This window comes from Parastagonospora nodorum (genome assembly GCF_000146915.1).
Source record: "Parastagonospora nodorum SN15 chromosome Unknown scaffold_3, whole genome shotgun sequence".
NCBI classification, from domain to species: Eukaryota; Fungi; Ascomycota; class Dothideomycetes; order Pleosporales; family Phaeosphaeriaceae; genus Parastagonospora; species Parastagonospora nodorum.
This window is the reverse complement of record NW_001884551.1, coordinates 875,852-902,739: the sequence shown is the minus strand read 5'-3', so window position 1 is coordinate 902,739 and position 26,888 is coordinate 875,852. Positions and strand designations below refer to the sequence as shown.

Below are 26,888 nucleotides of genomic sequence, written 5' to 3'. Positions count from 1 at the left end.
GTTCAGAGCATGACTCGCGCGGACCACCGAGGCATGTGCACATGGGTCGCCGCTTCCCAGCCCCCAGCAGGGACAACAACACTGGCGGTCAACAACGAGCCCAGCTCCACCATTCCCGATACCCAACCAGACGATGCGATAGAGACGCACGAACCATGAGCTTCAACTACGACCGCTACGACCGCCGCCAGAACTCCAACAGCCGCAGGAACACGCTCGGCTACTGGGTCCCGCTGACCTTGACTGTTGTTGTTGCGACGGCCGGCCTGGCAGCTTGGGTCTGGTCCGCACGTGAAGACCACGAAGATGCCTCGTCCGACGACGATCTGAGCTATGGCGAGGACAGCAGCAGGGAGAAGGGCAAGACGCCACTCGGCCCGTCGGGCTCCCGCGATGCCATGTCGCAGGGCGTCGTGCGAGAGGACGAGAAGGACATTCTGTCGCGCGCTCAGGGCATCATCCGGAGAACGCCCAGCCCGCAGCAGCTGTTCGACACGGTCAGCAAGAAGACGGCCGCGGGGTGGGCAGCAGCTAGTACAGCAGCAGGTGCAGCCTTGGCGAGCATCCGTGAAGAGGATAGGGATGATTACGGCGACCACAACCGCTGGAGCGAAGAGGCGGCCATACGGCGCAATGTCGAGGCCCAGTCTTCGCAGAGCCGCGCTGCCGTCGACACGCAGTCACGGTCCTTCGCCGCATCAGTGAAGAACCCACCAAAGGGCGGCAAGCGCAGGACCGTTGTATTGGTCGTCTCAGCAGAGTCGCTCATGGACAGCCCGCACGACGAAGACGGCTCCTACCGCTCAGAGAACGCTGTACGTATAAACCCATGTATCTGCACGGTGAATACAATGCTAATACACCCAGACCATCCTCTCCCACCTCCCCGACACCGACTTCAACAACACCAAGCTCTTCGTCCTCATCTACTCGCCCTCCCTGCGCTCCCGCCCACAGTCCCGCGCTGGCACATCCTCCCTTGGCGACTCGTACTCGGCCATCTCCACACCTGCACGCACGCCTGGCGAAGAGCTCCAGTCTATTGACCCGCATCCTGAGGAACACACCGTCTACACGCCCGCTCTATCGGCACGCAGCTCCGACAACATCCTCTGGAACACGCTCCACGCACAAGCCCTACGCCTTGTTGAGAACCCCGCCATGGTTATGCCCTTCAGCCAGCCAAGCGGCTTCGTCCACATGCTGCGCCACATCAGCCCCGACCTCGTCTACGTTGTGGACGCACTCAGCGGCATGAGCGGTAGCAACATCGAGGACATCAAGCGCTGGGTCGGCCAGACCATCGTAGTCGTCGGCAGCGACGGCACTGGTCTTGGCGGGCTTGTCGACACAGACGATGAGAGCTACACGACCAAGAAGAAATCGACAGAGCACTCGAGCTCCAAATGGTGGGAGAGTGCTGATATGGTTGGCCTTGGTAAGGGTGTTGAGGTCGTTGACGCCTCGAGACTCACAGATGATTATGAGCGACGGGTGGGTGGCCGCGAGTAAGCTGTTGTATTGATGAATGTTTTGTTTATTGCTTGCGCACTTTGGTCGTAGGTAGCGTGTTTGGCAATATGTATGTAACGATCAATTAAGATACCTGTATGTTCTGATGCTTCGTTCTCTACAAAGGCTACGTCCGCACTGACTTCTCGTTCGCAATGGCTATGATTACAGTTACATTCAATCTCTCCGCCTCGAACACATCACACCAGACAGGGTTTCTGCGAAGTCAGAGCCTCCGTCACCTATGGGCATTGTCAGCAGTATACTCCTACGGGCGACATATACATACGCGAAACGTGACTTGTGCGTCTGATATGGCGGAGGCGATCCATCGCTAACTTCCGCCTCTTTTGCAGCAACAGCAGCAGGAGCCCTTGCCCTCCTCCTCTCGCCAACAACCACCGCCGCCAGCCACAAAAGCCACATGATGCCCGCAACCACCCCATACGCGACAATCTGGCCTCTCGTAGGCCTGAAGTTCACAAACGCAGGCGCATCCGACGCCAACAACATGCCCAATCCCCCGTTTACCATACCCAGCGTGATCACAATTCTCCCAAGCCATAGATGCCCATACGACCACACCGTCCTGCGACTATACTTCTTATACTGCACATGATGCACATATCCTAAAATCGGCTGGAAGAACAGCAGCACAAACAGCACAATGCCGATGATCGGGTGGTAGGTGGAAAGCAGGTTGTAGGGTATGTTGTTGACCATCCAGATCCCGAGGGCAAAGGCAACGATGTAGATGATGTATGCGAAGAGCTGGAAGAGCCCGTGGACGAGCCAGGCGCCGCGGAAGGTGCTTAGGCGCAGCAGGATGGAGCCCGTGGGGAAGAGGAGGACGAAGGCAAGGGAGGCGAGGACGCCGTGAGCAATGAGGATTTTTTGGCGGCTGGCGAGGAGGAATTGGGAGGGTGGGCTGAAGTTGCTTCCGAATTGGCCTGAGTTGTCGCTGTTGGGGTTGCTTCCTGGGCCATAATTGCCGCCGCCGTTGGTGTTGCTTCCGCCGTGGTTACCGCCTCCCCATTCACCGCTGTATTGCGCTGTTACAGTATTTGCTGCGGCTACTGCGTGGTAAGTTCATGTCAAAAGCTATGCGCATGTGCACGTACCAAGACATAAGAGGAAAGATTGTTGATACGATGACATTGCGGCGTGGAACTCAGTAGGAATAAGATGACATTGAACAAGAAACGTGAAGACAACTACATGGGATACCTATACTTATCTTCATCCCCGCATGTCCAGCCGAGATATCTTACAGCAGAGCCAAGTCGCGCCAGCACTTCCCTCGAACACCTTACAGGAGCACCTGTGACGCGAGAGACGACGGTTGCAGCATGAGATACTTAAAGACGCGTCAGAACGATTCTCCAGCCAACGAGAGTTGTCGGATAATGATGTGCTAGCGGTCGGCCTTCGTGTGGAGAGCCGAATGTGAGATGTCGGCGAAACAGAAGTGTCCGACACCGACATGTCCTGAAGTTGTGAGCTCGAAAAGACGGAGTGTTACATAAGTCTAGTCGATGAAGCAGGCTTGTATGTCCGTCACTATCGCGTTACGAGTACTTTCATGTGCTATTAGAAGCACCTGCTCACGTGTGGACGTGTCTGCCTTGCGTATGCCCCAAAACGGTAAGCATCCAACACAGTGTTCTACACAGACTTCACTAGGCTTCCGTGTGACGATCCGCGACCATGTGAGTCCGGGCATGAACAGGAAATCGAACAACTTGACAACCGCGCGTGCTGCAGGTACCCGACGACACCCATCGAACGGGAGCATGCGGCGCCAGGCAATCTCGATCTACGCGCGACATGAGTTACCCAGCATTCCAGGCTTTTTCCCGTATTGCGAAGTCCTGGCTGATCACGTCGTAGGCTCCAGGGTCACATGTCCTCACACGAAGTAGTTACAAACCGGGAACGTGCCCCAAAAAGCGCGCTCGTCGCCGATACAGGGCAAGGGAGATGCCATGGTGGCCTGGGTGGATACTGGCACAAGTCACTGTGCCTGCGATCATGGGCGCAGAATCGTCGTTGCGCGTGCTGTCGAGGACACCCATTTCTCGAGCAGCCTGGAATGGAAGCGTGACCTGCGCATAGTCTACATTGCTAACGTTGAACTTCCACAACGAGCGAAGAAACTGGGCAGAGCAGTACCTGGCGAGTATGACGGAGGCGGTGGCCCTCTGAAGTGTCGGAGTCGGTGTGAGCCCAGAAAAAAAGGTAAACACATTTACGGTGAGTTGGTGAGTCGTGCAAAGTTCTGAGGTTGGGTGACTCCTTGCAAAACCCGACTTCGGCTATCCAAGCTTCGCCACGAATCCGTCGTCTGACCAATCACGCGACGGCTGCGGGTCCGATTCGCTGTCATCCCGACATGTTCCTTGCGCACACCATCTTGCGTGCGGCTCTGAGTCACTGCAGCCTTGTGACTAGACCACAATCTGACATCTCGATGTAGTTCTTATATAAGTCAAGGTAGGTACTGCGCTTTTCTGCTCTCACTTTTTGAGATTATTGGGAGTCTTCGCTTTGCGAAGGCGTCTTCTCGCTATCCCCCATTTCTCTCCCTTCAACCATAACCAAGACACATCATCAAGAAAATGGGCAAACGACACAACAGGAAGCGGACAAGATCTCGCCCGAGACATCGCGATACCCAAGGACAAGACAAGAACCATACTCGGAGTACTTCAATCGAGACCGCATCATCCCAAGCATCGGCCAATTCTTCCTTCCAACCCCATCCTCTCTCGAATCTATCCGCGGACCACTGGCACGAGACATACTTCGCCTGGCAAGCCCGTCTTCACGTGGAGCAAACTCGGCAACAGATGCTGGAGATGGAGCGAATCCGCTACTTTGGAGGTGTACCAGGAGAAGAAGTAAGCCTTCTTGAACCGATGTTACAAGTCGTCATGGATCTTTTCGACGGCGATACCGACTTCGATTACCCATGATGCCTTGTTTCTGTCACTTTATCTCCACTCCATCTCCAACCCATCTCTCTACTTCTATGGTGGACAACCCGGCTTTTGCATTTCGTTGCAGATTGGATGAATGCTCTTTCGCAATTGGGATAGCAACACTCCACTCTTCAAATGCAGTTTGTGGCACGCATCGCATACAGCCCCTATCCTTCGAAGGACAGCGATGCATATGGGTCTTTCGACAAAAGGAAATCTTTTGGACGACGACGCACTCTGGTAGCCGGTCGAAGGCGTGGGATACACCTGAGCACGGACTTGTAGCAGTGAAGACATGTGTGACTAGACGAGGTGGAGTCATCATGTCTGATCGGTCCATCACAGCTCAGCCCTAGTACTTCGGCCATACGCAGACGAGGAGGATTGGTCGATTTGGCGGTTGGATGCACGCTTGGTGTTTGTACTCGCTCGAGCAGCTGGCTCGCGAATGGATGCACCGGGTTTGAGCGTCACCGTCTGATTGGGATCGGAGGATGTGCGTAGTTGGTGGAGGAGTCGTCGTGTCCATGCAAGAGAGGGTCAACTGTGTCGCTTGGAAGTAGCGAATTGAGGATTACATGTCATTTAGCGTAATGAACACCAAGAAGCGGTTTTATTTATACCTCACATCACACTCACAAAAAAAATCTCTTGGGAAGTCGATGACTGTCTTTCGTGAGCGCTCCAGCTCCTTGAAATTGCTTATTAAGCGTTGTAGCTGCGCTAACCCCTGGTACCTGCTATAGCAACACCAAGACTCAGATCCTTCGATCTCAAGGGTCTGACAGGCGTAATTTGAGCCATGACTGGGATGTTGACGCAATTATCTCTCCATCGTTCTCCCTCGAACCGGACCGACATCAATCGCTCGTTGTCATGCCACGCCGCATGATCTTGCTGGTTGACGTGTAAACAGGGTGATATTGAGGTTTGCGCTTTGCTTACGTCTCCAAACATATTCCCCGCATACAACGATTGATGACGAACAGGAGCCAACGGTAATCGTCGGGAGATAAGTAGTTAGAAGTCTGCTACGATCCGATTATGCTCGTGAGTCGCGAAAATAAGAGGATTGTCACTCTGCAGCTTTCTCTACTGTTTGTTGCTGTTTGCATGGCGCTCAAGGGTCCACCACGAAACGCTTTTTAAGGCAAATCTCCGTTGCAACTAAAGCCGGATCAGGTCCGATATTGGAAACACTAGGCCATCTTGGCGTCTACGACTCCAGCATGTGAGATCAGGCACGCGAAAACTCTCCGTGGAACAACGATGTAAGTGCTGATTGTCATGCTCTAGGTTCCTGGATTTTTTTTTTGGCCGGCGTCTGCTAAACTCGTCAGCCCAACGTCGCATGCATCTCACCCCTATGGAAAGGGCGGCAGCGGCAATAGATCACGGAATGCTCTATCTCGGGGCGCTTTACGCTCTTGGCAATAGGAGGTCAAGGGTTCTGCGCTCATGTCCATCGATTCGAAACGTCCTGCGTCGACCCATGTCTCCCGTGTGCCTGGTTTCCCGCTGCACGTGTCGTTGGACACCGTTGCAAAGTGTGCCAGTGGTCAAATCCTGAGGACGAGGCTGCGATATAGGGTGATCTTCAATATGTGGCCGCATTCAACGTTCTATCGCATTGCCAATCCTATATGAACTGGCCCGGGAAGTGGAGGCATTCCTTCCTGGTCCGCAAGCAACAATGTTGCCATGTCGTCGTGCACTGCCACTATCGTAAGAAGCTTTACAACCCCTTGTCTAGCATTCGGTTCTTCTTGTAAGAAGATAAGATGTCGCCCACTTCGGTTTGATCCGCGACCCTCGAAACCTTTCGATAGTCTTGCGGTACCACGACAACGGCTTTCTTGCTTATACTCATGCTCATGGCCGTCAAACGTCTCTGTATACGACTTTGCTCGGGACTAGGTCAAGGGCATGTCCACCATGCACACAAGCGCTATCCAAGGTGAAGACAAAAGGACGACGTTTGCCACAAGAGCTACAATCGCGTGAATTGCCCAGAACTCGCAAGCGCCCTGTCAATATGAGCCACAGGTCTGTGCAAAGATCTGAATCAGGTGGCGCCGGGTGTGGTTCCCATTTAGAAGCCATGGGGGTTCGTTAGTCTACCCACTTTGGTACAATGTCTCCACATCAGCGAGTAGGAATTATCGATTCCTCAGGCACGTACACTCAGAAAGGGTCACCACCATGGCGACTGCAGTGCTTCATAAAGTCTGAGCCGCCAGGCTTTTCACAAGCATCAAGTCACTCGTTCTACTTAGTCATTCTTTCTAATATACCCTTCACAGCACATGCCCAGCATGTTGCACCTTAATACTCCTAATATTGTTGGCCTTCTGGCCGCAGTCACTCTTTTCGAGGGCGCGTACGCTCTTAAGGGCTGCCCCGTTGCCGATACTCTAATTACTGGTGCTGGAGGGATCAGATACCGAGTTTGTCCAAACACTGACCTGGTCGGTCGATCAGACTCCATCACAAAAAATGTTGCCTCAACTGCAGCCTGCGCACAGTTGTGCGATAAAAGCATGAACTGTTTCAAGGCAGTCTATGACACGCAAACTCGCGACTGTCACATAAAAGGAACTGGATTGCTCACTTGGGTGGACAACGGTCGATTTGATGTAATTCAGGCGGAACAGATCAATATCGCACGTTGCCCATATGACCAGACAACATACAAGAATGGCGGTGTAAGCTGCAATCTACCTTCTGTGAAAGAGATACGACCTAACACCAAACGCAGAAAGACTTCAAGATATGCCGCGACACAGATATTCGAGGCCCTACTGCGCAGGCTATCAAGGGTGTGAACAATGTCAATGATTGCGCGAAGCGTTGTTCAACAATTGCCACTTGTACACAGGCTGTCTTCGATTCCGCAGCCAGGGTGTGTCACATCAAAGCTGATGCCACTAAGAACACATTGATCTGGTCGACGGACAAGCGTTTTGATGTGATCCGCCTCGAGGCTACCGCAGGCCGATCGGTGTCAGCAAACCCAGCGACTGTAGGCGCATGGTCCGACCTCATCCGCCTTCCCGTCATCCCAGTCGCTGCATACGTCGTTCCTGAGTACCCGCACTCACAAAGGTTGCTTGTCTTCTCGAGCTGGGGTTCCGACTCTTTCGGTGGTGAAGGTGGCAAGACGCAGTTTGCGGATTACAACTTCAAGACGTAAGTAGTAAAACCAGCGATGTGATGTATCTGGAAATGACTGACACGTATGCAGTGGTGCCGTTTCTGCTCGCACAATCGCAAACACCAAGCACGATATGTTCTGCCCAGCAATTAGCAGTCTGGAAGATGGCCGTATTCTCATTCAAGGTGGTAGTGATGCATCAGCAACCAGCTTCTACGACCCTACTACGAACTCCTTCACTCGCGGACCCGATATGAAGATGGCTCGCGGCTACCAGACCTCGGTCACACTCTCCGACAACCGCGTGTTCACCATTGGAGGTGCTTACTCAGGAAAACGCATGGGCAAGGATGGAGAGGTCTACAACCCCAAGACCAACGCATGGACTGCGCTTCCTGGAGCGAAGGTTGGCCCGTTGTTGACCAAAGACCATGAGGGAATCTGGCGCGAGGACAACCACGCGTGGCTGCACTCGTGGAAGAACGGCTCCGTGTTCCAGGCTGGACCCAGCAAGGCTCAGAACTGGTACGGTACCGCAGGAACCGGATCACAGGTTGCTGCAGGTATCAGAGACACGGTTGGCGATTCCATGTGCGGTATGTCTGTTATGTACGAGCCAGGAAAGATCTTCAGCGCAGGTGGCTCCCAGGACTACACAGATTCCGCCGCCAACAACCGCGCTCACATCACCACGATTGACGAGCCGAACATGCCCTCCGTTGTTGAGCGCGTTGCAGACATGGCCTACCCCCGCGGCTTTGGTAACATGGTTGTTCTTCCAGATGGCAAGATCATCGTAACCGGTGGCCAGAAGCGCTCAAAGGTTTTCACCGACGACGACGGCATCCTCCAGGCGGAGATGTTTGACCCAGCTACCAAGGCCTGGAAGACACTTTCTGCCGAAGCCGTGCCCCGTAACTACCACTCCGTCAGCATCCTGCTCCCAGATGGACGTATCTTCACCGGTGGCGGTGGTCTTTGCTACCTTGCCAAAGTCGGCGCCAACTCAGCCAACTGCAACAAGCTCGTCGACCACGCAGACGGCCAGATCTTCTCGCCTCCATATCTATTCAAAGCCGACGGCTCGGAAGCACCGCGACTCAACATTGCTTCTTTGAGCTCTACCAAAGTCAAGGTTGGTGGCAAACTGTCAATCAAGTTGGAGGCCGCATGCAACGGGCACAAATTCGTGCTCGTACGCATTGGTAGCGTCACGCACTCCATCAACAGTGACCAGCGCCGCATCCCGTTGACCAACGTCACTGGCAAAGGCGACACATACACCGTCACCATGCCCAACGACAGCGGAGTCCTGATTCCCGGATCATACTACCTGTTCGTGCTCTCTGCAGAGGGCGTGCCGAGTCTGGCGCGCACCGTTCAGGTCACTTTGTAAGATATATCACGATGGGGCGAAAGTGAAGACGAAAGAATGACGGAGCGGCACGCGACATGCACACATGGTTTTCCTTTGTTCCTTACACTCCTTAGAGACACGCTTGTAGTTTGTAATCTTTAGTATCAAATGTGACTGAGGCTACCATTTCGACGTATAGCAGTTAATGCGCTACTGTCCTGATCAGACTTCCTTTCTTTGGCCTTCTCGCATCTCCTTGCCTGGAGCGTCTTTGGTACGGCGCTGTGGATATGGCGTGCACTTTTCACACAAGTACATACCATGTTCTGTACCTCCAATCGAGTCCTGAGTCTGTGACTCCAGGTGTGAAGTCTTAATTCATCTGGACATCCCCCGGCTTCTCATATTTATACGACAACAGAAACCACCCTAACAACCGTACCACACACAGAAACAGCACAACGATGCCTATAGTACCCCAAGTGTCGGTGGGGGCGTGCACTTAACACACTTGCTCTTCTGTATGTCCGGTGCTATCCAACATGTCTCTCTAGCTTACCGAATAGTCCGTGATCTCGCTAGGGTTGATGTCGTGTGTGATGGAAAAGTCACACTTGAGTGGTTGATTGGCACTTCGCTCTGAGTTGTAGTGTTATGAGAAAGGTTGTATGTCTCGAGCCTAATTGGAGAGTTGTTAAATAGTCGGAGAAGTAGGCAATGAAAAATTAACGTGACCTGTAATCAGCGCGCCAGCTTATGTGTGGCGCCTAGTCTTCGGTGACTGCTGTGAGGGAGCCTATCGTAGATAGCATCACATGACGTGCGTCCTTTTGTAAAATTTCCAAGAGACCGGACACTGTCCGCGCATTCAATCTGAGGACGCAATGCGATATGTGACAATCGTTGTTTACTATGATGTGAATGTCGTAAAGCGCACCCTGTCTCAAAGAGTCCTTCGCGTCTTGAATTGAAGACATGTTCACAGATTGACCGTGACTATCACTTGACGCATGTCTGCGATACCGGGCATCAACTTCTCTTGCACAAAGCTACAATATTACAGCACATCCAAAACTGCGGGAAAGATTGAAAAAGCATTTGTACAACACTCACTGTTTTCTCCCACACAAACCTCGACTTGGTAGCTGATCAGCCCCACATCACCCAGAGAACATGCGAAACCACGACGAAGAAGCTCACCAAGAGCGCCAAATGCTCGGTCAGTTGTGTAATAACTCCCTGAGCTATCGATGTACTCACCTAACTCCATAGCTTGCGCCACGGTCGTCCATGATATCCCGATTGAGCATCTACGAATTCTACGGCTGCCCGTCCAGGTGCAAGATAGCGAACTTAGTGACGATTCCGAAGAGCCACAGTGGGTTGCGGTCCTAGTGCATACAAAAGGCATGCGCAAGATTCTTGCGGAGACTGTACCGCAGATGTCCGAGTCGCGCAGCGAAAATGCCTTGCTGCTCATGCTCCAACAAGAGTCCAAGAAGAAGCTCTTTGGGGATCGCATCTTCACCAGGAATGCGAGAGCTAGGTGGTAGGAACATGTGTACATACAAGTTTCTGGGGGTCTTGAGAATTATGCATCACCACAATGAATTATTTACAACAATAGCCTGTCTTGACATAATAGCTTGTACGCGTTGTAGGTGTGTTTGAATCGGTTATCGGAATATCCTTTATGAAAGGGCGTCTCTACCTCGACCATCATTCATGCAAAGATAGTGTCGCAATCTCCGGCGAACAGATACGAATGACTTCCCGCATAACACAATGGTAGATAGTTTCGGAAATTTCGAAAAGCTTCCAAAATTCCCTCAGAGTCGACTGATGTCTTGAACTGCCGACGGTCGAACTATACTCAGGACGGACAAGACTTGCTAAAACACGATTAGATAGTTGCTTGGATTAAACACCTGCCGAATTAATGAGCGTGCAAGGATAATACTCGGTGGGACTATAGCATCCGGCTATACACACGCGGCTTTGGCAGGGATCTAAGAGATTAGTTTCCTCCGAAGTCCAGCCATGATTGGCCCGTATATTGAAACATCAAGCAACTGCCTCGATTCAAGTCCGGACAACAGTTTCCAGAAAACATGTATAAGTTTGCCATACTCCACTTGTGGGTTTGCCAAAGCCCCACATCGTTGCAGCTTCTTCCAACATCAAGATACACATCATGCGTTTCTCAATCGTCCTTTCTGCGCTCCTCGCGCCCATCGCTGTCTTCGCAGCCCCGGTCGAGTCCCGTACTGAGCACCTCGCAATTGCCGAACGACAAGCCCAGCCTGTCAAACCAGTACCATGCGTGCGCCGCCCGGCCACAACTGAAGCGGAAACGAAGACCCGGTCCGAGGCGTTTGCCCAAGCCTTCATATACAAAAAGGACATTAGCGAGGCTTTCAAGTACATTGTGAAAGACTACATCAACCACAATCCCGCTGCTCAGAATGGATCCGACTCCGCATGGGGCATTCTATCGCCGATCTGGGCATCGCAGAACATCACACCGCTAAGGACGACATTCAAGTCTCCACAGAGCTGGTTGAACTACCGCACGGCTGCCTTTGGTGAGGTAGTCGATAGATTTCGATGGGAGGGAGGGTGTATTGTTGAACATGTAAGTTTTGATAATTTTCCATGAGCTTCATCGGTGATATAACGGCTGCTGATGGTGTTGTAGTGGGATCAGGGTGAGAAGTATCCAACGACCAAGGCGTGAAAATCGTCATGTGTGGGATGGTAAAGGGACCTTGGAATGAGTAGCGGAAGACACATCGATTCAGGAATCTTAGAAAAAATCTTCGTTATGTAGCTTTCATACTGATAAGCGATTCATGAACTCCATGTAAAACGATTTGCCCGCAAAGCCTACCCTCATGTTAATGGAAGGTCAAGAAGCGCCTGGTTCCGTAACAATACTCATAAGCAGCTGAAATCCACATCATCCCTAGGGGCAGAAGCGCGTGACTAAGGCCATCAAGAGGCTGCACTCAAGAACATACGCGGCCATGACACTCTTTGGTGCGTGGCTAGCACACGCACTTGCCATTCACGGCCCTTACAGCTTGATAGCCCCTTTACCCTTGTCTTCCTCAATATCCGCTGCGCCTTTAGCACCGACTTGTTCCTCCGACACTCTTGCATCGACGTATGCCACGGCATCCTCATCGAGATATTCCTCTCCGCGCAACAGACTATAGCGCTCGCCACCCTTGCTAGTCTCCTGAACTTCTGGCGCTCCTGCAACAAATCTGCTGCGGCAATTCGGGCATTCATGTTCAGTCTTGTCTAAAAGCGCGCTGCAGACAAACTTGACGTTCCGGAGGAAGGCGTAGATGTGAAAGAACCTGCAACTATCAGCTCAGACTCACAACGGAAGTGAAGTCTGTTTTATGAACCTACATGTTGACGATCATAGGTGCGGTAGTGTAGCCAATCAAGAGGCCAACTCCTCCCTGGTTCAAGCGTGGGACTTCAATAGACCAGATAGGTATCAGCAATGCAACATATGTTACTGCTGCGACAAGATCGAGCAGAGCGATACTGATTTTAGGTGTTTTGCCGTGTCTGGCAATGCCAATGACTGATGCAGCAGCCGTCAGAGCGAGAGGAATGTAGCCGAAGCAAAAAGCTGATACCCGACGACGGTACCATGACTCCGGTTGCAGAGATAAAACCGTGGCACCAATGAGTAATGGCGTGGCGAGAGCGGTTGTGAGCAAGGTGAGAACACGAAGAGTGCGGTCGTGGGACATGATGACGATGTAACTTATTGTTTCGGGGCGACGAGTGATGGAGGTAGAGGAGAAGGAGAGTGGTGGATTGACTGGCACCTTAGAGTCCACACAGGACGACTATGTATAAGCGGCTGGAGGGTTTGGACATCTCTCAGGCAACAGTGAAGCACAAGCCGCGTATGCTTACGGGACGCCTCGAGAAGATCTAAGCCAACAGTCCCTGCAACTCGACGTGTTCTCGACACAAAACGCCAACTGTCTCTGTAACAAGCTAGACAACAACAACACGTTCGGCCAATGAAAGGTCCGTGTAAGGTGGCAGTGTCGAATTCGCATCGCGCTATAATTAAGAATCGCCATGGGGTACACAGCCCTGCAAGGCGCCCAGCGAGGCATACTACCCGTCTTCATCGCACCAAGACATGTTGCACAACAGTCCCAGAATCGTACATATGAAGCGACGATGTACAGCTTACCTTTACGGTTGTGCATTGCCAAATACTTCGACTCAGCAGAAGGCAGGTCGACCGTCCGCACAGAAAGGCGGTAGATGCACCGAAATGCGGATTCAGGCTACGATGGTAGTCATGACGACGTTTCGACTCGGGGCCAGAGGTGTTGAACACAGTGAAACCATGAGCGGTGCATCTTCCAATCGGACGGCGCATTCTGGGCGCCACACTGCAGCATCAATGCGTGCCATACTCGGGTCCGTAGTGATTATCTGGCTCAAGCTTGAAGGATTTAGTTTTCAGGAGTCGAGTGAGCCTTGCAGTGGATTCGCGCTCAAGGTGATCAGCGCGTTCCGGAAATGTCAGCATTGCCAGTGGACAACAGCGCACGTCGTGAAGGTAGCTCCTCATCCTCGTACATGCTCATTGCGAAAACGAGAATGGCAATGGGTTTCTCCTTCGAAAAAGGAATCCCCGTAAATGCACCGGGCGCGTCCGTGTACACTTGCTTAGGCAGAGAGACGCGTTGCGGATTCGTGGAGGCCTCGAAGACGTGAATTTGCTGCGTTTATCATCGTGGACGTTCTCTTCCTTTCGAAATGCGCAGCCTTCCACTGCGGGAGGCGTTTGTTCTGCTAAGCGAAGGCGGGGACGTGTCGCTGAGATTTGGGATAGCAGAAGAAAACGATAGGTATTAGAGTCTGGGGAACGCGAAGACGCAAGAGCACACCCGACCTTTCGCTTATCGATGACGAAAGCGCCAGCGGCTTCAGCACGCGCCATTTCCTTCATCATCGCGATGGTGAAGCCGAGCCGTGCGCCCACAGCCATCCTTGAATTCCGGCTGTGTTTCCGCTGTGTCGTCAAATTTCTATATCTTCTTGCCTGCGTCTACGGTACAACGGCCTGTGGGTCTTGAAAACGTGGTGCGGCAGATGAAACCTGCTCCCCACACTGCAATTCTCATGCGCAAGTCGACGTCTGTCTCAGCGCACCAACTACGTATTAGTCCCGTCTCTGCGAAACACGGACATACTTGACAGCGGAATCGCGCTGCGGGCAGTGCAAAATGGCTTCGTTCTCTTAAATCAAAATGAGCAGCTAATGATTCAGCATTGCCTCCAGTGCAGAGATCAACAAGTACGAACAGGAGTTGGTAATTGTGATTGCGCAAAAGGTTGAATCGCAACCAGCCTCAATGCTTAACGCCAGAGCGAATTCGACGTTTTAAAAATCATAGCATCCAACAGCGAACACCCGGCGCATGCGTCGAGTTGACTCTTGACATTGCCAAGCATACCGTTAAACCTACTATATATGTACACATGCGTAACAACACCAAGGCCGAGTACCCGATAACCCGGTTTACAGGAGCTCGTCACTTGCAGCGCTGATGGTCGTAGCGTTTGTGAATCCGATTATACCCTGTGCAACTGGTTTCACACACGAATCGTCCTTTCAATCAGAGCCATAATACCAGAGCAGCACTTCAATATGAGAAGCTTGGGCATCGCGCAACTATTGCTGCAAGCTCGAACCTGACAGGAGTTCAGAGTCACTCTCTTCTTTCGAGGTCGATACGTACTCCTTCTTTCCTGCGTCTTCACGCATATCTACCTGCTGGCTTTTTCGAGTGCCAGGTATGCGAGATGACATCTGGACCTGATCCTCTCGACCTCAAATATGCGCCTGGCGCAGAGCAAGCCAGACAGGATGTCATGGTCGGCGTTTCTACGGTCATGACGTTCATCGGTGGTCAGTTGCCTCATAAATTCTGATCAATGATCGAAGGCTGATGTGTGAAGTGAGCTGTGTTGGGCTTCGAGTCTACACGCGTAGCCACATTGTCGGCAAAATGGGTGCTGAAGACTGGATCATGGTCACTGCAGCTGTATGTCATGCGCTTCTCTTCACATTAATGCATCACTGATGTAATGAAGACTCTTACGATTGTACTGTTGCTGCAAATAGTCGCCGGTGCGATAGAATTCAAGCTCGGATTCAGCGGCTTGCGCCTCAGCCCAGATCAGATGGCAAGCAACATAAAGGTGAGCTCTGTGAAGCAAAGGGGTCTGGATACTACATATTGACAATGATTAGTTAATTCTTGCTCTCGTCGTAGTCTACAAGATGACTGTAACACTGATCAAGCTCTCTATCCTGATGATCTACTTGAAGATCGGTAAGCACGGTCGTCGACGACGCATTTGAATACAGTCTGACAAATGACAGGCGTGAGCAGGACGTTCGAGCGGCTCTGCAAGCTTACCATGTGTCTCCTGGTGGCATGGCAAATCGTCGTTGTAATCGTCGTCCCTGCGCAGTGTACACCGCTCGAAAAGCTCTGGGACTTCACTGGCACCGTAGAGGGCCATTGCATAAACGCAAACGCATTTTATCATGGTCAGTGCTACAATCGTGTGCAAAAATCACATGCCAAACTCACTCTTCTCAGTCACTTCGGCTTTTCACATTCTCATGGACATTTGGATCCTTGTCCTTCCCCTCAAACTCATCATCCGCATACCCCGTCCGCCACGCGAAAAAATCGCACTTTTCATCATCTTCGGCCTCGGCGTCATAAGCACAATCGCTTCAATCGTCCGTCTGCAATCTCTCCGCATATTCACATTGTCCAACGACCCATTCTACGACTCCCTACCAATCAACACATGGTCCATGGTCGAAGTCAACATCGGCATAGTCTGCGCCTCCATACCCTCGCTCAAGCCGCTCCTATCCCGCGCCCAGAGACACTACAGTGAGCAATTGTCGTATAAGTGCTCTGATAGGAAATACGAAGAGAGCGACTGGGAGGACGCTGGCAAGCCGACTATCTTGAAGACAGGCAAGGATCTTATGATCAGCCTGCATCCCTCAAATACCCAAGTGGAACATGAGGAAGTGCGAGTTATTCGATAGGCCTCCGCCTCCGCCTCCAAAGGATGCAAAATTCGGGGCCGCGCAGCAAGCGAAGGACTATCGACAAGTGATTAGAGTCCCAGATACGGCGTATCGGAAGGTTTAAATTACTCGCTATTGACTAGTTTACATCAGCCTGGTATAAATCTATATGCACAAACTTTTCTTGTAGAAATATAATATGCATCAGTCTATACGGATCCTAGTCTATTGAGTGTCTTGGTTACGCAAGCGCACAACTCGGGTATTCTGAACGGCTTTGAGATAACGTCATCCATACCCGCTCTCAAGGCGACCTCTACCTGTTCCGATCTAACGTTTGCCGTGACAGCGATAACGGGTACATGTCCACGCACAAGTCCCTGTTTCTGGAGCTCGCGGATGCGTCGCACGCAAGTCAGACCATCCATCACCTGTGCATCCCACGGTTAGCAAAGCGTCGACTGGGGCATCGCTTAGTTCTAACTTACGGGCATCTCCCAGTCCATCAGTATCAGCGAAAGTGGTTTGGCGGTTGTGCGGTCTGCAGCACAAAATGTCGTTGTCTGCAGATGGTCCAGTGCTTCACCGCCGTGGTTCGCCACGCTCACCTTCATGCCAATATTGCGAAGCTGTTTGGCCAGAACTCTCTGGTTCACCAGATTGTCCTCCACGATCAGGACGTCAAGATCTGTCAGCTGTATCTCTCCTCTGGCGGGTGGGGTGGGTGGTAGGTCCTTTTCATCGCGCGTTCTGTTAGACAGCGCGGATGCTTGGGCTCGCATGCTGATCCCGACAGCGTTGTTGTTGGTTTCGCTCTGTTTGTGAGTGATAACTTCTTGGCTTCTGCGGCACTTGACATAGAAAGCGAAAGTGCTCCCGACGCCAGCTGTCGATGCGAAGCCTATAGCGCCGCCGTGCATCTCCGTGAGCCGTCTCGATATGAAAAGACCTAATCCTGAGCCACCTGCAGAAAAATCATCAACATGTGTAAATTATGGAATAGCTTAAAGACCTTACCATAATCAATGTGTGTACGCGGAGACGCCTGTGAAAAGCGGGCGAACAAGAGATCACGCTCAGAATCGCTTAGACCACGACCCGTATCCTTGACTGCGAAGATAATATAGATCTGGCGAGAATTATTAGGCTGCATCTTGTGTTAAGCTCGAGACACCTTACTATCTGGCCTTTGTCCCAATCCACTTTCAGTGTCTTTGCAGCCGATGTCTCGGATGCACGGAGGAAGGTCAAGCGCCCTTCAGCGTAGTGTGAAGGTCGCTTGTCGGATATACCGAGACTGACTGTGATATGGCGTATGTGCTCAAGACGCGTGAACTTGATCGCGTTGGTAACGAGGTTCTGCTGTGTTAGTTTATAAGACTGTAGGATGGTGTGAGAGGCTTACAATTAGTATTTGCAGGACGCGCGTGGGGTCTAGTGACACATTTGCGACATTGAGTTGTTTGCAAGATGGCTCAACACAAAACTCCAATTTGATGCCAGCTGACTTGGCCTCGCCTTCAAACATCCTGACAGCATCTCTTGCAATGGATTCCAGCTGCACGTCTACTGGAGTCATGACGAACAACCCAGAATCGAGTTTAGACATTGTAAGCACATCTACCACATGTCAATAACCAACGAGTATATCGATTACGTTGTCATGCGTACTTACCATCTACGATTGTCTTCATGTGCTTTGAACACTGTACAATGGTCTCAGCGGCGTCGATTGTGGTATCTAGAATCTTTCGATACATTTCTTGGTAGTCGGTCGAATTACCAAACTCCTTGTGGGTAGAGATAATGCTCTGTTAAGTTAGTGACGAGATGCTTCGTTGACAAAAAAGGATGCTTGCTCACATCGGCGCATTGTACGATCGCTGATAATGGATTGCGCATTTCATGCCTGTCCAGGGTTTAGATGAGAACAAAATGCATCTGTAAGGTGGCACATACGATGTGGTATCAATGAAGTTTTCCAATTGTCTATGAAGATGTCAGTTGTCCCAAACGTAATAGTCAGCTATTTATGAGAACATACCGCTTAGATTCTTGAGCGTTCGAGGCTTGAGTGGCTTGCAGCTTTTCGCCCCACTTTTGTTGGCTGTATTGTTCGTCAGTAACGTGGTAGTAGGGCTATTTGGCGTTCAAGCTGGGAATGAGATAATTGAATTTGCATCCCCTGCTTCAACATGACATGTTGGATAGCGTGGAGCCTGGTTGGGACTACCGAAGCTGCAGCTCAATGTTGCGGTGATGGTTCATTTTCGTGAAATGATGAGGTCAGTGTAGGGCCATGTAGCACATACCTGATATCCGTAAAACAGCCAATGATCTCGACGACTTCACCGTCTTCGGTCAATTCAGGGAAGATAGACAGTAACACCCACATGGGCTCTTTCGGGGGATTGAGATCGTTCGAATTAGGCTTCGAGACGTCGAATGTACGCTTCAAGCGTAGTTCGAGTGATTGGTGCTGTTTCGTTTCCATAAGGGCTTCGAATTTGGCCTGCCCCAAGGGTACATGCTGCTCATCAATTAGTGCATCCCAAGCGTCGTTGAGCTCAATGTCCCGGGTTTTCGGAGCCAATATGTCAAACCAAGCTTGGTTTCTGTGCACAAGCGATACGACGTTAAGTTCGATGTACACACCATCCGAGGGACGTTAAACGCACCTGTACGAATATACCCCATCCATATCTAGGATGAAGATGCCGATGTCCGCGCGCTCTGCAAAGCGTTGGAATTTAAGCACGCTTCTTTCGACCTCCTTCTGCGTCTCTGAAAGTTGTTGTCTGAGCTCGAGCCTCATAGCCTCCGCATTAGCGATTGTTCTCTCCCTGCGGTTAATATCTTCTTCATGGAGCAAGATCGATGTCAAACATGTGGAGAGCAGCCGGCTCGCCACCAAGACGAAGTGGTGGTAATCCTTGTCGTAGGGTCTGCGAGGGTTGAGGCCGATGACCATGAAGCCAAGAATGTTGTCTTTTGACGATGTCGGATTCAATGGGCAGATTACGGCAGCTCTGCATGGATCACCAAAGCCTTGCCAATCGATGCCGCGTACCAAATCAGCGGCTACAGAGCCCTCATCAAAAGAGACTACAATTGGTTTCCGAGCCGCCACAGCTTGACGAAAGTAAGGCGTAAATCCATGGTCTTGGCTAAAGTCGATTTGAGCAGGTCCAGCGGGCGAGTCTTTGGGTACACCGAACGATCCACGAAGCGTGCACCGTTGGTCATTTCCAGAAAAACGTGTTGTGCTTGAGGCTGTGTCACTTGAATCATCCTCGGAAGAGTATAGCAGAGCAAAGGGAATATCCTTGTCGTTACGAGATAGAACTTTGGTTGCAAGGTCCTATATTGTGAAGAATATTAGCAGTGTTGTCGAGGCGAGGCGTTGAGGATGTCCTTACCCAGTATGAGCTTGTATTCCTTGCCCGTGGGATCTCCTCACTCAGTGCAAGAAGCGTACGCGACTGCCTCCTTGCAATTACTTCTCTAGTCTACGAAACTGTCAAAATCCCAATGTTCAAAGGAGAAAGCACAAGTTGAAGCATAGCAAGTTCCCTTGACTGGAGCAAGAGCAGGGGCGGGTGGTTGACAAGTCTTGTACAAGTGTACTGGCTGGATGAACTGGTCACAATACACATGATATGTACAGTTGTCGAGAATATAGCCGCGGAGTTGGAAAGAGCGGGTGAATGGAAACTTACAGTCTCGATGAGAGGTTCATAATGGCCGACTGTGGTGCCATCGGAGCCAAAGATGGGTATAAACTTGAGAGAAAAGTACGTTTCCTCCATGAAACCATTGCGCACCATATGAATCGGTGAGTCGGTCTTCTCCACAGTCTCTCCGGCAAGATTACGGGTGATGATGGGCTCGAAGTATTCTGGCCAGACAGAAGCAAGGGCGACACGGGCACTCTGACCCATGCACGGATGAAATCCACCGAGCAGTTCAATTTCTGCCTCGTTGTAGATCATGATCAGATCCGGTCCGTAGAATACGACAGCCGGTCTGGAGTCTTGCATAACCAGGTTCGCAACACTGCGCAGTTGTGATGACCACGTGCACATAGGACCCAGCGGAGTCTGCGACCAATCGATGCTGCGCGCCCATGCAACGTGCGGCGTCATCTTCAGCGGCGGTAGCTCATCGGTCCAGTCGAAGGTTGGCATCTTGGATCGCGAAATCTGTTTTGAAAGCATTGCTCCATCATTTTGACCTGGTGGAGCAAGCGTCGACCCGTCACTCTGCGCTCCGCATACGACAACATATCCGCTCGCAAGGGACATCTTGAACCAGGAATGACCTGCATAAATCCAATGAGTGCGTACATCCTGTGAACGAATCCAATTTGAAAACCCCGAAGATGCATGTCGTTGTTCTAGTGTTGAAATGGTGGGCCTTTTCTCCTGTAACAGAGTCAAAACTTGGCCACGGTCTACGGCAGCCAGCGCCTTGTTGTGGTAGACGGGCGCAATGGAGGCACTGGAAGCTGTTGGGCTGACTGTGGCGTCCAGAACGAAGGTCGGTCGAGGATCGTGTTGGAGCAGTTCCAGCATAGCAACATGTTGCAGATCCTTGCCCGGAGCAGAGTTTTTGGTGGGGCCACCAAGCACCGGTATGTTCATGGCTGTGAGCGCTTGAGGTGGGACGGAACCATGCTTTGCCTTATGGTGTGGACATGGGAAGAGGCGACATGGCGGATGGCAATGTTATGCGGCTCTCTGGGGAGTTTTGGCCATGCGACTCGAGGTCACCAATGCTGTGGCGAGGGGGAGTGGCACCCATAACACTAGCCTTTTGGCACGGTCTAGGCTTCGGCCTGCAAGAGTCTAGTTCAGATGCATGCATCGGAGAAGGCGCGCTGGAGGCGCAACCCTGCGAATCGATGTACGAAGGCTGAGACTGCGAGACGCTCTATCGATTGATTCCTTCTTGTCTGCGATACACGTGTGAGCTACTCTGCAGAAGTACCAAGGCTGTCCAAGTGCAGGTGTGACGTCATGCGCAGGTGATTGAAGACGCCCAGAGCACTGAGGCTGGCCTGCCTTCCACCTTTGTGCTCATCAGGACGAAGATGGCATGCGAAGTACAGCCAGATGTCTTGGCGCAGCGCAAGTGAGATGCGATGGACGGCTGGCGGAGATAGGTTTTTGCGCGCCCTGTGGGTTACATTGGCGCGTCTCCAGCGCGTCTACGGCGCGTCAAACACCCCGCATGTTATCCGCACGACGCCGTGTGTTGCTATAAGAACCGCCGACATGGCAAAAAGAGCGTAGAAGCCGGCCGTGGATCTACTACTGCTACCCCCCATCCACATTCACCACAGCTAGACACACATTATCCCGTTCATCACAATGGCACCTTCTGCCGTCGCCGTCGACGCGCTCCCTGCCCCACAGGCAAAGCAAGTGGCCCCGCGCACCGAAGACCAGACGCAGGAGAAGACGGCGCTGCAGGCCATCTCCCAGGGCGTTTGTCTGCCCGGCATCCCGCTCTTCTCCGACTACGACAAGCACCGGGCATGGATGCTGTCGCACATGGCAGGCGCTTTCCGTAGGGTACCGCCAGCGCTCGGCAATGCTTGTTACTGATCGAGGTATCCAGGCGTCTTTGCGAGGAAAGGCTTCACCGAGGGCATGTCCGGACACATAAGCGTCCGAGACCCGGAGCATCCGCATACCTTCTGGACGAATCCGCTCGGCAAGCACTTCGCGACCTTGAAGGCATCCGACATGGTCTTGGTCGACTATGACGGCAACATCGTGGGCGGAAATACCAGCCGACCTGCAAATGCAGCAGGCTTCCTCATACACTCGGCCGTCCACAAAGCAAGGCCCGACGTGACTGCCGCTTGTCATTGCCACGGCACCGCAGGCAAAGCCTGGAGTACGTTTGCGCGACCGCTGGAGATGATCAATCAGGATGTGACGTACTTTTATGGCGATGCGCAGGCCGTCTACCCTGAGTTCGGTGGCATTGTCTTTAGCGAAGAAGAGGGCAAGCGCCTGGCTGCCTCTCTGGGCCCCAAGGGAAAGGGCCTGATCTTGCGAAACCATGGCTTGCTGGTGAGCCTTCTTCAAGCCCCCTTTGCACATGCGGCTGACTTGCGCAGACTGTTGGAGCCACTGTCGACGAGGCTGCCTACTTGTACACCCTCATGGAGCGCTCTTGCGAGATCCAGCTCATGGTCGAGGCCGCCGCCGCCAACGGTATCCCCAAGGTCTATGTCAACGACGAAGCAGCCGCATACACTTTCAAAATGGGCGCCGACGCCGAGAGCTTGTACTGCGAGTTCCAGCCCGATCTTGACTATGAACGCGAGCTATGCAATGGCGCTTTCGAGCAATAAAGCATACGACAATGCATTGACGCTGCTTAACCGTGACTTGCGACTTCTGATCGTGCAGCCGTGACTACCTTGATAAACCACTGAACGGCCCTCCCTTCTCCGCCGGATGTACCTATTGACGTTTCTGTTTGCTCGGCCTCTCGCTCTCCTCACCACGTCCCATACCACTCTCGTTCTACCCATTATAGTCTTACGTATAACAACATCTACATTTCCTTCCCAAACACTCTTTTGCACATTTCCAGCTTCACAATGGGTAAGACTTCTTGAGCTGCCCCGCTCCGTACGGGTCGTCACGCTTGTCAACAACTGGATCCGCCCCTGCACGCAATAAGGCCTCCATGAAAGACCGAAAAGACCACGATGACCGCCGGGATTCTGTCCATTCCTCTCATCATGACAGTATACGTCGCAACGATGTGGGACGTAGCCTTCGTGCATTCGACCAGCCAACTGAAGAAGATGCCGAGAGTACACGCATACGCAAGTGCAAGGCCTGGCGCGGTGCAGTACGCGAGATCGCCACACGTCGCCAGGCGAGGATTGAATGTGAATGCCCAAATCTGGGACTTTGTGAACAACAAGATATTTAAGTCACTGGCTATGGTATGGTTTGGTGATGTCGTGGATGGCAGCGTCGGATCTGCACGTTGTCTGATAGGTGGGAGGAACGACTGGCATCGGCAGCTCCGTATCTCGTGTTCCGGCAATCAATGTCAGTGTTATCACTCTTGCTGCCCAGAAACCTGCCTTGCAAATCTCAGTGATATCAGTCCTGCCTCCCAAGGATTGTTTCTTGGCCATCATGCTACTGTGTCGCGAAGGCGTTGCCTAGACCCTGGGGCTGGTGTAAAACAAGACCACGGCCACTCTTGGTTTCGACGGCAGTCGAAACATCGATCATCCTGGCTGCCACGAGCTCGGAATACGCGCATCAATCTTATTCTGACGTGCGCATGATTGCGACCAGCATTGCACGTCCCCGACATTGCAAATACCACGCACTGCCGTTCAGCTGACCGACCTAAAATAGTGAAACAGAACTTCTCGCTATACCCGCGTTATGTGTGTATCTACAGTACGAGAGAAATCACTTACAACGCAACTGCTTGACACTGCGAGGAGTCACGTTGGATGCCGTACTGACAAGGATTCATTTCACTGTTGCGAACACTTTTACCAAAACCGGTAGCCATTGCGCTACATCAACATGCAACGCCCAACTTGAGACGAACAAGCTAGTCTGCCGTTTCAAGGAAACGGGAAACATCATCATCGACTTTTCAACGGGCCGACGTGTAATCTATCAATGACATCTACAGCTACGATTTCCCTAGGTTGTGTAAACAGCTTTGATTGAAATTTGGGAAGCGGCGCCAGTCCAAGGCCTCCATGCCAAGAATCATAGACCATAGTAGTTGTTCCCTGACAAGGTCATCGCTTCGAGGGGCATTCGATCGCGTCAGTCGCTATTCCGCACTTTCATGCGCCTGGCATGGTTCTGCACAGCCCACTACAGCCGTCTCATTACCGTATTGGGACCGCGTGGCGTTTGCGAGAGCGCAAACGGCTGCTTCCCAGACGCACCTGGGTTGGTTACTTCCAAGGTTGATATGTACAAGAGACATGCTGGACTTGGCGGATTGCAACGTAGAAGGCGAGACTACATCGTCGACTTGGCACTGGTCTTGTGCATGGTCGTTGGCATCATCATAGCCCTAGTCTTCTTCGCAGTGGAAATTAGGCCGCAGTACGATTACAGTATAAGATGTTGGCTGCTTCTCCGAGCAGTGCAGTATCGGCATATCAACACGCTCTTTCACAGTATAGCAACACACTCTTTCACAACATAGTAACACACTCTTTTCGTAAGATATATACATCAACACGCTCCTTTAGCAACACCAGAGGAGCCCAATCCTTCACCATGCTTTTCCAATCTCTCTTCCTCGCTGCTGCCTTCGTGCCCTCCGTTTTCAGCTGCCCTGGACACAACAACTTTCGCCGATCGACACTCCAGGGTCGCCAGGCGGATCCCACCGATGGCACGAACAGCACGAAGAATGACTGGGCCTATGAGGCATCGTTCAATTGGGGTCGTGTAAACCCTGCTTACAAACTTTGTACGCAATCATGCTTTTTCCAAGGGCACCTAGAATTGAACTGATATAAACCAGGCCAAACTGGAACTCAGCAGTCACCTATCGCTTTGTCCATGGGTAATGGATTGTCACTCAATCATGCTCCAGAATTCAACTACAATGGGTCGACTGCCGGAAACTTTTACAACTGGGGTTTCGGACCCGCCTTCACTGTCGCCCATGACGGCGACTACACGAAGCACCCAAGCGTCACCTACGACAATAAGACCGTCTACCTCAAGGGCTGGCACATCCATGCGCCAGCTGATCACAGCGTCAACGGCGCCCGCAGCAAGGCCGAGCTGCATCTCGTGCACGTCGACGCCTCTGGCCACGAAGCCGCCGTCATGGCCATCCGCATCGACCCCGGAAACTCCGACAACCAGTTCATCGGCCAGTTGCCCGAGATGATTGGGGTCAACAGCGGCGACGAGACCGAGGCGGTTAGTCTAGACCTGACCAGCGCGCTCCAGAGCGTGCAGTTTTTCAATGAGTTCTGGACCTACCAGGGAAGCTTGACCAGCCCGCCGTGCACGGAGGGGATTCGCTGGTTCGTGGCGAGGCAGGCGCTATACACGAGCGTCGAGCAGATGCAGGCTATCCTCGGTGCGAGCACGTACTCTGCGCGTGCAGAGCAGGGGGTTTGGCAGCACCGCATCAACGAGTAGGGTGGGGTAGAATGCGAATTGAGTTCACAGCGAGGAGTTAGGGAGTTAACTCGATACCTACCGTTGGGGTGGTGTTTGTTCCAGATTCATAGACCATCTTCATGTAGATATGGTATCTCATACCACGAATTGATGTTTTCATTTCTCTCAAAATGTGTATAGCGATTAATAATATGGCTTACATGAAACTAACTTAGGACAATGGGGAGAGTGAGACTTACGATCATCGATTCCCGGACCGTTTAGTAGACTCAGGCGACTACGTCATTTGGTCGTCATTTTTGCAAGGCTTGAAATGTTTCGTCACGGAGACTGAGACAAACAACGCCTGATTTACTCATCCCTAGTCTTGAAAGAATCTTTGTTACGGAGGGAAGAAATTCTATTCTCACTTGCACATATCCATCATGGCATTACCTGCGCCTACCAATCTAGCGACCAAGGACCTCTTCAGGCTCGACGGTCGCACCATAATAAGTGCGGCACATCGCTTGATTCGTTGAAGCTGACTGACACGTCCTAGTCTCTGGGGGAGCCGGTGCGGTTGGGATGTGTGTAGGTCGAGCTATTCTGGAGAGCGGAGGGGATATTGCCGTCCTTGACATTCTCCCAGCTCCAGAAGTGAGCGCGTGGGGTCAGCTTTCCCACCCCCAAATTCTCCTACTCTTCCAGTTACTTACAATTCTCTACAATTCCCAGAGTCTCTCGTGAATACAGGTGAATCACACGGAACAAGACCAAGTTATGTGCAAGCCAACATCCAGGAGGAGGAGAGCATTATAGACGCTATCACCAAGCTTGCTGCCCAGCTTCGGTTCCCAATTCGAGGTCTCGTGTGTTGCGCAGCAATATCAGGAGAAAGCGATGCCTGCGATTACTCTGCAGACGTATTCCGTCAGATACTTGACATCAACATTACTGGTACATTTCTGACGGCCCGTATTGTGGCAAATGAAATGCACCGCGCTGGAGTCTCAGGAAGCATTGTAATGATCGCTAGTATGAGTGGCCATGTCAGCAACAGAGGGATCAATACAGCTGCATACAATGCTTCCAAATCTGCTGTTCATCAGCTTGCGCGATCTCTTGCTGCAGAATGGGGCCATCCACAAAACACTTTTCCTGGAAGCACGGCGACAATTACGAATCCAACCCCATCAACAGCACCTCGACCAATCTTCCCACCCATTAGAGTGAACACCCTCAGCCCAGGCCACATCGATACTCCACTCAGTGAGGCGGCGAGATTGAGAGGGTTGACAGATGCGTGGGCAGATCAAAACATGCTGGGGAGAATCAGTCAGCCTGAAGAGTACAGGGCGCCAGTACTTTTCCTCTTGGGCGAGGGAAGCAGTTACATGACGGGAGCGGTAAGTCCAGCATAAGATCTGCCAAATAGAGTCACTGACTATCTTCTGCAGGATCTTCTTATAGATGGTGGCCATTGTGCATGGTAGACATGGACAGTCCTTCCAACTATCCCTCGAGAGATCTTCATCATCGGTTACCGATGTTTGTATGCTCAGAATTGACAGGGGAAGGCTGTTATACCCGCGGAGGCTCGTTTGTAGACTAACCCCGAATAGGCTTACATCGA

General features: G+C 51.9%; 14 protein-coding genes across 14 annotated transcripts; 10 read left to right on the top strand and 4 right to left on the bottom strand.

Annotated features, from left to right (window-relative positions):
• Positions 1–155: 155 nt before the first annotated feature.
• On the top strand, positions 156–1,512 carry SNOG_02249 (hypothetical protein; the record flags this gene model as incomplete). The annotated part of the gene is made up of 2 exons (XM_001792812.1): positions 156–815; positions 868–1,512. 2 exons carry the CDS (start codon positions 156–158, stop codon positions 1,510–1,512), a joined length of 1,305 nt encoding a protein of 434 aa, XP_001792864.1.
• Positions 1,513–1,689: 177 nt separating this feature from the next.
• SNOG_02248 (hypothetical protein) lies at positions 1,690–2,670 on the bottom strand (the record flags this gene model as incomplete). Its single annotated transcript, XM_001792811.1, has 2 exons — positions 1,690–2,564; positions 2,634–2,670. 2 exons carry the CDS (start codon positions 2,668–2,670, stop codon positions 1,690–1,692), a joined length of 912 nt encoding a protein of 303 aa, XP_001792863.1.
• Positions 2,671–3,497: 827 nt separating this feature from the next.
• SNOG_02247 (hypothetical protein) lies at positions 3,498–5,140 on the top strand (the record flags this gene model as incomplete). The annotated part of the gene is made up of 2 exons (XM_001792810.1): positions 3,498–3,732; positions 4,010–5,140. 2 exons carry the CDS (start codon positions 3,498–3,500, stop codon positions 4,414–4,416), a joined length of 642 nt encoding a protein of 213 aa, XP_001792862.1. The 3' UTR covers positions 4,417–5,140.
• Positions 5,141–7,033: 1,893 nt separating this feature from the next.
• Positions 7,034–9,195, top strand: SNOG_02246 (hypothetical protein; the record flags this gene model as incomplete). Its single annotated transcript, XM_001792809.1, has 3 exons — positions 7,034–7,198; positions 7,303–7,682; positions 7,738–9,195. The coding sequence occupies 3 exons, from the start codon at positions 7,034–7,036 to the stop codon at positions 9,041–9,043; spliced, it is 1,851 nt and encodes a 616-aa protein (XP_001792861.1). The 3' UTR covers positions 9,044–9,195.
• A 716-nt stretch (positions 9,196–9,911) lies between these two features.
• SNOG_02245 (hypothetical protein) lies at positions 9,912–10,557 on the top strand (the record flags this gene model as incomplete). Its single annotated transcript, XM_001792808.1, has 2 exons — positions 9,912–10,223; positions 10,277–10,557. Exons 1-2 carry the CDS (start codon positions 10,178–10,180, stop codon positions 10,555–10,557), a joined length of 327 nt encoding a protein of 108 aa, XP_001792860.1. The 5' UTR covers positions 9,912–10,177.
• Positions 10,558–11,149: 592 nt separating this feature from the next.
• Positions 11,150–11,875, top strand: SNOG_02244 (hypothetical protein). The gene is made up of 2 exons (XM_001792807.1): positions 11,150–11,639; positions 11,703–11,875. The coding sequence occupies exons 1-2, from the start codon at positions 11,199–11,201 to the stop codon at positions 11,739–11,741; spliced, it is 480 nt and encodes a 159-aa protein (XP_001792859.1). The 5' UTR covers positions 11,150–11,198; the 3' UTR covers positions 11,742–11,875.
• On the bottom strand, positions 11,821–12,777 carry SNOG_02243 (hypothetical protein; the record flags this gene model as incomplete). Its single annotated transcript, XM_001792806.1, has 2 exons — positions 11,821–12,369; positions 12,425–12,777. The coding sequence occupies 2 exons, from the start codon at positions 12,775–12,777 to the stop codon at positions 12,081–12,083; spliced, it is 642 nt and encodes a 213-aa protein (XP_001792858.1). The 3' UTR covers positions 11,821–12,080.
• Positions 12,778–13,554: 777 nt separating this feature from the next.
• On the bottom strand, positions 13,555–14,042 carry SNOG_02242 (hypothetical protein; the record flags this gene model as incomplete). The annotated part of the gene is made up of 2 exons (XM_001792805.1): positions 13,555–13,773; positions 13,947–14,042. 2 exons carry the CDS (start codon positions 14,040–14,042, stop codon positions 13,555–13,557), a joined length of 315 nt encoding a protein of 104 aa, XP_001792857.1.
• A 1,103-nt stretch (positions 14,043–15,145) lies between these two features.
• On the top strand, positions 15,146–16,133 carry SNOG_02241 (hypothetical protein; the record flags this gene model as incomplete). The annotated part of the gene is made up of 4 exons (XM_001792804.1): positions 15,146–15,281; positions 15,334–15,393; positions 15,444–15,629; positions 15,667–16,133. 4 exons carry the CDS (start codon positions 15,146–15,148, stop codon positions 16,131–16,133), a joined length of 849 nt encoding a protein of 282 aa, XP_001792856.1.
• Positions 16,134–16,324: 191 nt separating this feature from the next.
• SNOG_02240 (hypothetical protein) lies at positions 16,325–20,758 on the bottom strand (the record flags this gene model as incomplete). Its single annotated transcript, XM_001792803.1, has 10 exons — positions 16,325–16,546; positions 16,604–17,079; positions 17,133–17,244; positions 17,295–17,474; positions 17,521–17,681; positions 17,791–17,924; positions 18,160–18,222; positions 18,428–18,730; positions 18,794–19,476; positions 19,835–20,758. 10 exons carry the CDS (start codon positions 20,756–20,758, stop codon positions 16,325–16,327), a joined length of 3,258 nt encoding a protein of 1,085 aa, XP_001792855.1.
• Positions 20,759–21,487: 729 nt separating this feature from the next.
• On the top strand, positions 21,488–22,482 carry SNOG_02239 (hypothetical protein; the record flags this gene model as incomplete). The annotated part of the gene is made up of 3 exons (XM_001792802.1): positions 21,488–21,686; positions 21,738–22,198; positions 22,246–22,482. The coding sequence occupies 3 exons, from the start codon at positions 21,488–21,490 to the stop codon at positions 22,480–22,482; spliced, it is 897 nt and encodes a 298-aa protein (XP_001792854.1).
• Positions 22,483–22,845: 363 nt separating this feature from the next.
• On the top strand, positions 22,846–23,317 carry SNOG_02238 (hypothetical protein; the record flags this gene model as incomplete). The annotated part of the gene is made up of 2 exons (XM_001792801.1): positions 22,846–23,088; positions 23,144–23,317. 2 exons carry the CDS (start codon positions 22,846–22,848, stop codon positions 23,315–23,317), a joined length of 417 nt encoding a protein of 138 aa, XP_001792853.1.
• A 1,092-nt stretch (positions 23,318–24,409) lies between these two features.
• Positions 24,410–25,291, top strand: SNOG_02237 (hypothetical protein; the record flags this gene model as incomplete). Its single annotated transcript, XM_001792800.1, has 2 exons — positions 24,410–24,581; positions 24,732–25,291. The coding sequence occupies 2 exons, from the start codon at positions 24,410–24,412 to the stop codon at positions 25,289–25,291; spliced, it is 732 nt and encodes a 243-aa protein (XP_001792852.1).
• Positions 25,292–25,698: 407 nt separating this feature from the next.
• On the top strand, positions 25,699–26,748 carry SNOG_02236 (hypothetical protein; the record flags this gene model as incomplete). The annotated part of the gene is made up of 4 exons (XM_001792799.1): positions 25,699–25,753; positions 25,815–25,925; positions 25,991–26,661; positions 26,713–26,748. The coding sequence occupies 4 exons, from the start codon at positions 25,699–25,701 to the stop codon at positions 26,746–26,748; spliced, it is 873 nt and encodes a 290-aa protein (XP_001792851.1).
• Between the last annotated feature and the right edge of the window lie 140 nt (positions 26,749–26,888).